Below are 10,004 nucleotides of genomic sequence, written 5' to 3'. Positions count from 1 at the left end.
CACACATTTAAAAATTATTTTACTTTCAACAATAAGTTTTTAATTTTCAACAAATAAGTGGTATCTAAATACACTCTTAATAAAATAATTATTTGATGTGTCAAATACTAAATTTTTTAGAATAGCCAATGCTAGTGGTCCTATAATATACACATGGTGTGCCATTTCGTAGTGAAAAATGCTAAAGCTGCATCATTTTACACAACTTTAAGCATACTTCGTCTAGCGTGAGTTGCGATGAAAGTGGTGTAAAATGACGTGATTTGCTCTTTTATAATTAATTGCATGTCCACGTACAACATGATTGCAAATGTAAATTCCTAAAGCAGACAAAAGACTTTGGGAGTTGGGATAACAGTACTCACGTGAACATACAAACAGAGTGCATGAGAGAGAGAGAGAGAGTTGTTACCTCATTTCAAATGAGTCATTTTCTAGATGAAATTAAAGTTTTTAACTCAAAACAGGGTTGCAAATTAAGTACAAAACGTGATAAGCATTATCCCACTAAACACTTATTATCCCCAGCATATCGATTTGATAAACAATGAGATGAACGAAAGATGAACACACAAATTCTATTAGTACATTTGATTTAAATAACCTCTCTCACACGTTATTTTCTGCAAAAGCGTACCAAGCACCTTAAATTAGGCACATTTGAACCCTTGTGGTGGAGTCTTGCCACAATCAACTAGGACTTCAAGAGCAATGGGAATGACGATACTAATATTCAAAAGCTTAGCTTTTATAGTGGTGCAAAGGCATACAGCAGCATCCAGGTCCACAAGTCCTTGTAGCACTGGACAGCATGCATCCTTAGCGCTACTACCAATTCCTATGTGAACAAGCCCACCTAACACGTCCACACATGCACCGAGCTTTAGAGTGTCAATGGGACATGTTTCTTGTGGTGGTGGAGTCACAATAGGAGGTGGTGGAGGACATGGGGTTTCAGGTGGTGGTGGTGGAGGACAAGGGGTTTCAGTTGGAGGTGGCTTTGGAACAACTGGTGGGTTTGGCACCACCGGTGATATTGGTGTTGGTGGGGGTTTAGGCACCACTGGGGGTATTGGTACCACTGGTGGCAATGGTGTTGGTGGTGGTTTAGGCACTACTGGAGGAACAACTGGTGGATTGGGGACATAAGGTGGATATACTGGAGGCTTAGGTGGAAGTACTGGAGGTTTAGGTGGAAATACAGGAGGCTTGGGTGGAAGTACTGGAGGCTTAGGTGGAAATACAGGAGGCTTGGGTGGATATACAGGTGGCTTGGGTGGAAGTACTGGAGGTTTGGGGGGATATACCGGTGGTTTGGGTGGATATACTGGTGGCTTGGGTGGAAGTACAGGTGGCTTGGGTGGATATACCGGTGGTTTGGGAGGATATACCGGTGGCTTGGGTGGAAGTACAGGTGGCTTGGGTGGATATACTGGTGGTTTGGGTGGAAATACAGGAGGTTTGGGTGGATATACTGGAGGTTTGGGGGGATATACTGGTGGCTTGGGGGGATATACTGGAGGTTTGGGTGGGTGGGGTGGCTTAACATGGGGTGGCTTTACTGGTGGCTTAATGTGCGGTGGCTTTACTGGTGGTTTTACTGGTGGCTTAACATGGGGTGGCTTTACTGGTGGTTTAACATGGGGTGGCTTCACTGGAGGCTTAACATGTGGTGGTTTTACTGGTGGCTTAACATGGGGTGGCTTCACTGGAGGCTTAACATGGGGTGGTTTTACTGGTGGTTTAACATGGGGTGGCTTCACTGGAGGCTTAACATGTGGTGGTTTTACTGGTGGTTTAACATGTGGTGGTTGGGGTGGGAACTTTGGTGGGTATTCGGGAGGAGGACAGTAAGGTAAAGCAAGAGAAGTGAGCAATGTACCAAAGTTTAGTAGGAGGATTAAGAGTATAGGCGAAGTACACTTTGCCATCTTCAACTGAGAATGGGGGAGAGGAAGATGTTTATTTCACCGAGTATATATCCATATCTTGCACTACCCTTCTTATAGAGATAGAATGCCAGAGCAATCAATCATACTGCTCGGGCGGCTCCAGTTGGAGCCCAGGGGTTCAAATGAACCCCCTGCTGGCCACCACCCAAAAAAAAAAATATATATTACATATATATTTCTTTTTCTTTTTTTACTTTCCTAAAATAAAATTTTGAATACCTGGATTATAGATTTTTTTAATCCAAATTAAAATAAGTTTGAATATGATCCTCTTAACAATATCTAAACATTTTAAAAAGAAAAACTAATTTGATTTAAAATCTAGAAAAAAAAATTAATAAGTTTAATGAATTAATAGGAGATCAATAGATGAATAATTGTTTGACTGTGTACATTAAAAAAAAAATATCTCCTAAAATTGCTAATGAAGAAATCATTAAACAATTTCAATATATGAAACACCATAAAAAACAATTGAAAAAATTTATTTATTTCAGTTTTTTATTTTGGCTTTTTTATGATGTTGATTGTGGATACCTTGGATGTACTGATGGTACACTACTCCTTTACTTCAGAACTTATAAAGTAAGAAATGGGGGAAGTTTTCTTTGATGTGGAACTCCGAGAATGTTGTGTAAAATCCAAAGGCTAAAAATCAATATATCCAAGATACCCACATTGATATATTGAAATTCTCTTTTGTTTTAAATTTTGTTTAATTTATATTTCTTATTCATCCCTTAAAAAAATAATCCTAAAATCACCACCGTCATATTGTAGTGCTTTTTTCCTCCGCGTAATTTATTGAATTTTTGTCAAAATTTATTGACTTGAGGACTGAAGGCGAAGGGTGAGGGACAAGAATTCTTTTTTGGATTTGTACTCAAGTTGATTGGATGCATCCAAGTTTTTAATGTGAAAAATTCAAACTATTTGAGTTAGACGGGGGAGTCGATCAAGAAACGCGGTTTGTAATTCAGCAAATAAAAAAGAAAAAAAAAGAAAAAAAGAAAAAAAAAAAAAAACAGAAACGCGGTTTGTAAATGTAGTAGAGGACATTTTATCATCTAGTGGGCCTAGTGGCTATACTACTGTAGAGTCCGTGATTGAGGTCATTATACTTTTATGCCCCAAAAAACCACATGTGACACTCTCACTATGAAAAACATACGACTTTCTTGTATATAAAATTCAATATAACGACAGGCACTCTCAGATTTCATCAATCAAATAAGGAAATAATTTTTTTTTGTCTGGAAGGCCTACTTGAATCATCCATCTCTGATGAGGATGTCGGCCATAAAATATGCCAACTTCAATAATTTAAAGCGTATTACCGTCAAAGATCATAAAAATTTTAGCATTTAGTATATAAAACACATATTTTTTTTAGTTTCTCATAGTGTTTGTTTACTGTTCGTGACGAGTGGGTTAATAGTAGGGTAAATCACTGGTCTAGGGAGTTTTTTTCAAAGTATTGGTGTACGGACTTGAACTAAGGAGCTCCTAGTCAAACCCTCATGATAGGTGGGCCAATAGTGGGGTAAATCACTGGCCTAAGGAGTTTTTTTCAAAGTGCTGGTATCCAAACTTGAACTAAGGAGCTCCTAGTCAAACCCAAGACAGTCATTTTGAAACCAAGTGCCCAACCATTTGACCAACTCCACTGGGTTTATAAAACACAAATTTTATACTATATAACATATCACTTTACAATATTCCTTACATCAAAACTGCTATTTTTTTTAACATTTCATTTAAATATTCTTTCTTTATCATTTTTTACTCTTCCTCTATCCCTATCTCTCTCTTTCTCAACCTAGCACCACTGGCCACCACATCCACCCACCATCGCCGCCACTAGCCAGATCCATCGCAACTAAAAACAACAACAAAGAGAGAGAGAGAGAGAGAAAGAGAGAGAGAGAGAGAGAGAGAGAGAGAGAGAGACCTCCATATCCAAAGCCACCAAATCAACCTAGACCCACAAATCAACTCAACACCCAGACTTCTGGACCTTTAACCACTACCTCTCTCTTATGCACCTCGCCAATGAGATAAACAGTCGCACCACCATAATCGTTTGCATCATCGACAAATCGATTCCCCAAATTGAATCATCTGTGTCGAACCCCAAACCGATTTTGAAATTGAACCCCAAATTGTTCGTGCCGTTTCGGTCTCGGAATGACGTCGTCCTCGACAACGTTTCGTCGAGGATTTTCGAAACGCAAAGGTGGAGCTTATGTCATCTATCATCGGAGAGCTTCAATTCACAGTATTGCTCCTTCGACATCATCTCATAGAGAGTTTGAGACTGAGATTGAGAGTAAGAGTGAGTCGGAGGTGTTGGTTGTGGTGGTGGAGAAGAGGAAGGAGAGTAAATCGAGAGCATGTGGTGGTCTAAGAAGGAGAAAGAGAAAGAGAGAGGAAAGCTCTAGAGAAAAAAGACATGGCAAAAGAGAGAGCGAGAGAGAGAAAAAGAAAAAATATATTAAAAAACTCTAGCATCTTACTACAGTAGGGTGTTCTACTGTAGCTCAATGCTAAAAATTTTAAGATTTAGCATATTTGATGTAGGTGTGTTTTTATCATTTGAAGTACTAAAAATGCTAAAAAATAGCATTTAGCATTTTTAGCACCTTTGATAAGAATGCTCTATACGCTAAGTTTGTTTAAGCGTAATTTTTTTTTTTTTGAAAGATGAAAACATTTTCAAGTAAAATATTAATTTTCGTGTTTGATTGTGTTTATGAAAATATTTTAAGAAATATTTCCTAGTCTCATGTCAAAAAAAAAAAAATGAAAAGAAATACTTCCAGTAGTGTTTGACATTGCATAAAATAAAAATTATCTATTACTTATATGAAAAATAAATAACTCAAAAACCCTCAAAACATCTAAAATGATTAACATACCATCAAAACCATTAAAATAATCAAAATATCTCTATAATCACTCAAATAATAAATAAATAAAAAACTATAAAAATGTCCTTAATTTTCAAAATATCACTAGAACCACCAAAATGATGAAAATACCCTAGAAACTTCCAAAAATATCAAATTACCACAAACATCTAAAGTGATTGAAAATAACCTAAAATGTCCAAATTGACCAGACTACTCATGGATCTCCAAATTTGGTGGGGGGGGGGGGGGGAATGATTTCAAGGTTGATTTGGTCTTTTTGGAGGTTTCAGAAGTGTTTTGTAGTTCTAGGGATATTTTGGTAATTTTGAAAGTTTTCGAGATATTTGATTATTTTTTAGGTTCTAGAGGTAATAAGACATTATGCACATGTCACTAAATTCCAGACTTTTAGCCATTTTTTTGTTTTCAAAAGTATTTTAGTCATGTTAGGTGTCTTATGTGTATATTTATAATTTTGAGTGTTTTAGAAGTATTTTGGTCATTTTGGATGTTTCAAGGGTATTGTGGTCATTTTAGATTTTGAGGTATATTTTTTTCAATTCAAAGATTTTAGGGATAATTAGGTCATATTAGGGGTTTAAAGGGGTAATTCATTTTAGAGGTTTAAGGAGGTTATTTTGGAGGTTCTAATGGTATTTGAGTTATTTTGGAGTTTTCAATGGTATTTTAGGCATTTCAAGGGTATTTTAGATGTGTTCAAGGATATTTGGAAAGTCTGAAGTTTTAGGGTTCATTTCGATCATTTTAGATCTTGTTAATTTTGGATGTTTAAGAGGTATTTGGTAATTTTTATTGATTTCAAGGATGTTTTGGTTATTTTGGCGGTGCTTGATGTTGACATTGTGAAGAGGCTAAAGGAGGAAAATGCTTTACACTTTTTTGTTGAGTAAAACATTTTATCGTGATCATAATTGCATTGTCCTATTCAATGAAAACAATTTTGGTTTAACTAGGATTTTATGACACAAAAAACACCTAAAACACTGAAAATGTTTTAAGAGTAATATTTTACCCTCAAACAAATGTAACCTTTATTTAAAATCATCTTATAATTTTGATGTTATGCATTTTTGTTGCATGTATTTGAATTTCAAAGCTGGTGTGTGTCCTCCTAAATGCACATACATTTTTTCTATAAAATAATAATAATAATAATAATAATAATAAAGTTGTTGCTATATTAATCAAGTGTGATATTTGCACATTCTCAAAAAAATAAAAAAATAAAAAGTGTGATATTTGCAAATAGAATATACCTACATATGCCTATGAGCTTTTATCTCAACGGAACTTTTGGCTATCCTGATTGGGAGATTCCATGTTCGATCAACAAATTTTATCCTATAATTAACTAATGTAGGAAAAAAGAACATACATATGTATATAGGGTAATTATTGGGTACTCTTAGAGTACCATAAATGCGTACTCCATCCTTTTACATAACTGTGGGCCCCAATAATTAAATGTATAGTGGGACCCACAATTCATGTGAAAGGGGGGGGGGGAGTACGCATTTATGGTACTCTCAGAGTATTCAATAATTTTCCATGTATATAACCACAAAGTTTTTTCCCTTTTGGAATCTTAAACTATTCCTAATATGTAGAGTAGATGTGAAACTAATTATACTTTGAAATTTGTAAGATTTAATCTCAATCATAAAATAAATCCATATTGAGAGAGATTCCTTTTCCATAAAATAGAGTACTATGGAAGACTAGAAATGGAGCTCCTTAGGGCATGTCTTATACAATTAGTTATAATAAAAGTTTGGGAAAATTACACTTTAATACCCTAAATTATACTCCAGATTACACTTTGCACCTTAAACTATGACTCTGTTATACTTTGCACGCCGTTGTCAAGCTTGCTATTAACTTAGATAGAAATCCAAAGTTTAAGATGCAAAGTGTAAGATGGTAAAATGTAATTTCTCATTTGTTTTTAAGGGATTGAGAATAGGGGCTGATGATGCAAAAAAAATCAACAGTTGAGCTCCTCGTTGTAGCGGATGGATGAGGCGGTGATTGGGGTCATCTTTGTTGGAGGAAAACCTACAAAATGAACTGGGTGGAAGAGTAACACGTCGGTGTGGTGTTAGCCAAACCGCCTCCGATGCTTAAGTCAGTAAGGGAGAAAGATTTTAGAGAGAAACAAACTAGAGATGATTTTTGTAGAGTATTTGTGTATACCTTTCACTTCTGCTAATTTTTCTTTTATAGTGTTGTGCCTCATTAATGGGCAATGAATCGCTATATTTATGCTCAACGGCTTATGCATTACAAAATCTTGGTATGAAGTTCACAGCTCATTCTGTGACCGTTGCTCCGTCTGTTATGTTTTGTTATCAATGAGCATAATAAATGGGTGACATCGTCTCTTGGTTAATGACAATTTCAGTTTAATGACGATCTTAAATTTCTGACTCATCAGCTTCCCCCTTGTTTGAATCTTCGTCTGTTGGATGAGATGAGAACATATTCGTTAGACGCTTCGTATTTTGTGTACTACACATTTATGACAAACTGATTTTTGACTAGTTGAGTGCCACGTGTACAATTAGGATGTGTTCGACGTGCAAACACTTCTCGGTTTTCTCGCGTGTGTTTTGGTCACTTATTTCGCAATTTTTCCTCTTGCTTAACTTTCATTGTAATCTTTCCTTGTTCAGTTTTCATTTTAGGGATTGTTTCTCCTTTAAGCTTCCTTTCTCTGTCCTGCATTCCCTGGTGAGTTCTTCGTGCTCCTGTTTCTTTTTATGTTCTTCCATGGTAGATTACTCTTCTGTTAGAGTTAATTGTCCTTCAGTAGCCTTTCTTTTTGCTCGCTTAGGTTGTTTGCTTGAGGCTGTAGAGGGAAAGTGTCTCAAGTGGGTCAGTCTCTTCGTGGGGGAGGACTGTCCACATAATTTTGTCCTTTCTTCTTTATTTCCTCTGGTTTCCTATTCTGCTAGGGTAGCTAGGTCACTGAAGATATCTGAGATTAGGTCTAGTAAGTTGGAGATAGGGTTATCCTCCTCTGAACACCGTGTGATTTTTTAGGTTACTTCCCTTTCCACCCCTTATAAAGCTCGGAACATCTCGTGTTCCCTCACGGAAAAAGATGAGAAGCGGATTAGGGATAGGTTCTAGTTTCCTGATTCAGTGAGGATTAGGATTCCGAGTTACGGGGATAGGGCCTGTCACTCTTATGCTGACGAAGTTTGTTTCTACGAGGCAGACTTTATCAGTGGTCTTTGTTTCCCTATTCACCCTTTTGTTAGGGAACTTTTTTCTTATTTGCACCTTTCTCCGACATAGTTAGTGCCTAATTCTTCGCAGAGTATCATTTCTTGCATGGTGATATGGATGTCCACCAATGACAAGGATGTCATCAAGAAAGATGAGTTCCTTCATTTTTATTGTCTTAGAAAGTCCGAAGACCTTGATTACTATGAATTTAAGTTGTGGGATAGGGCTTCTAGGTTTATACTTGGTTACCCATTGTCTCTTTGAAATCGAAAGCCAAACTTCTTTTTTGTTTCGAGAAGTGGTTGGGAGTTCGTCCCTGGTGAGGACTTAAACGAAGCCCCTAAGTTTTTTCGTAGTTGGGGAACCCCTGTGTTTGGTGCGTCTTTTTGTTATTTTTCATTCTTTGTGAGTCATGGTGGTGTGTGACATACTTGTGTTTTTGTTTGCAGTTTCCCAACGTCCTCATTTGAACAAGAGATATCAGCGTTATGCTGAAAAAGTAAAGGAATATTTGGAGACCGTTAAGGACTTTGACAAGCTCGTCTCTCCCCAATCGCTATTTCTTCATTTCCTGGGTCCAAAACCATCAAGTAAGGTCCGGAGAAATCTCGAAGTTGTGAAAAAAGAGTGAGTGTTCCATCTTCTCTTCTTTTTCCTTTCTTCTTCTCTTTCTCTCTTCTTCTTCTTTTTTATTTTTATTTTTTATTTTATATATATTTAGTCTCTCTTTTCCCTCAAGAATGACAACTAGATTTAGCAAGCAAAAATTGGCTAAGGCACAAGAGAAGAAAGCCAAAGGTGGTCTCGTCAATGGTCTTCTCTCAAAGAAATGTTCGAAGGTAGGGGACATTTCCAATAATGATCCTGTGGTGACTCCTCCTTCTACCCATTCTCCTGCTAAGTGTCCTGCCTCTCCCACCTTGTCTCTGGAGGTAATTACCTTTACTAGGGAGGAGACTAAGAAGAAGAAGAAGGTTGGTGGCAAGCCTTTTCTTCCTTCCTTCTAGGATGATGTTGATGCTGTTGCTCTGAAGGCTCATGAGGCACTCTCTGTGGACGACCTAAACCCTTTGATGGCGAATTCATCCAGTGAAGTGATGTCGTCTCACATTCAAAAACTCGTGTAGGTATGTGTTGATAACATAGATTGCTTTTTCTTTTTTGTTTTGCTTTTTGCTAAGAGAGATTTTATGTCTAGACCCTTAGGGAATCTTTGTTCATCTCCAGGAAGCTTTTGGACTTGGAGAAGAAGGTGTCCACAACTGAACCTATGGTCAAATCCCTTTCTACTGAGAATGAAACGCTGAAGAACAAGGTCGCCATCCTTGCTGTCGAGGCTGAGAATGACAAAGAATGCATGGTGGCCTTGGAGAAGAGTTTTCAAGTGGAGAAGGATTTCTGTAAGCTCAAGGATAAGTAGATGGGAGATTTGCAGCTCAAATTACAAAAGGCTGGGGCTATGATGGTGCAAGAATTCAAAGACTCCGACGAGTTGTGTGGGTACTACATGGAAGGCTTCAATCTTCTCAGGAAATGGATGACAAAGCATCATCCTGACTTGGATCTTTCTGGTTTGGTTATTGGTGATGTTGAGAAGGAGCTCCTGTCTGATCGTCCTTTTGAGGCTACAGTTCAAAATGTGATGGAAGAAGCCACAACCATTGTGGGGGTGACTGAAGAGGCCGCGCCCATAACTCTTGCAGATCCTACTCCTGACAAATAGTAATTTATCCTTTGTTTTCCATTTTTTGTTTTTTGTTTTTTTGTTTTTTGTTTTTTGTTTTTTGTTTTTTGTTTTTTTTTTTGTTTTTTTTTTTTTTTTTTTTTTCTGTTTTATGTTTTCTGTTTTTTGTTTTCTTTTTCTTTTTTTTGGTATAAGACAGAAACA

The 10,004-nt window shown here is 37.0% G+C and overlaps 1 protein-coding gene across 2 annotated transcripts; it reads right to left on the bottom strand.

Moving 5' to 3' along the window:
* Positions 1 to 405: 405 nt before the first annotated feature.
* Positions 406 to 2,085, bottom strand: LOC115986903 (36.4 kDa proline-rich protein-like). 2 transcript variants are annotated; one of them, XM_031110270.1, is made up of 2 exons: positions 1,776 to 2,085; positions 406 to 1,667 (listed from the first exon to the last, which is right to left on the bottom strand). In XM_031110270.1, the coding sequence occupies exons 1-2, from the start codon at positions 1,929 to 1,931 to the stop codon at positions 651 to 653; spliced, it is 1,173 nt and encodes a 390-aa protein (XP_030966130.1). In that variant the 5' UTR covers positions 1,932 to 2,085; the 3' UTR covers positions 406 to 650. The 2 variants fall into 2 exon arrangements, with proteins under 2 accessions (XP_030966130.1, XP_030966129.1); XM_031110269.1 differs by having other exon boundaries at positions 406 to 2,085.
* Between the last annotated feature and the right edge of the window lie 7,919 nt (positions 2,086 to 10,004).

This window comes from Quercus lobata, chromosome 4 (genome assembly GCF_001633185.2).
Source record: "Quercus lobata isolate SW786 chromosome 4, ValleyOak3.0 Primary Assembly, whole genome shotgun sequence".
Classification (NCBI taxonomy): Eukaryota; Viridiplantae; Streptophyta; class Magnoliopsida; order Fagales; family Fagaceae; genus Quercus; species Quercus lobata.
The sequence above is the reverse complement of the archived record's forward strand: the minus strand, read 5'-3'. Positions and strand labels throughout refer to the sequence as shown.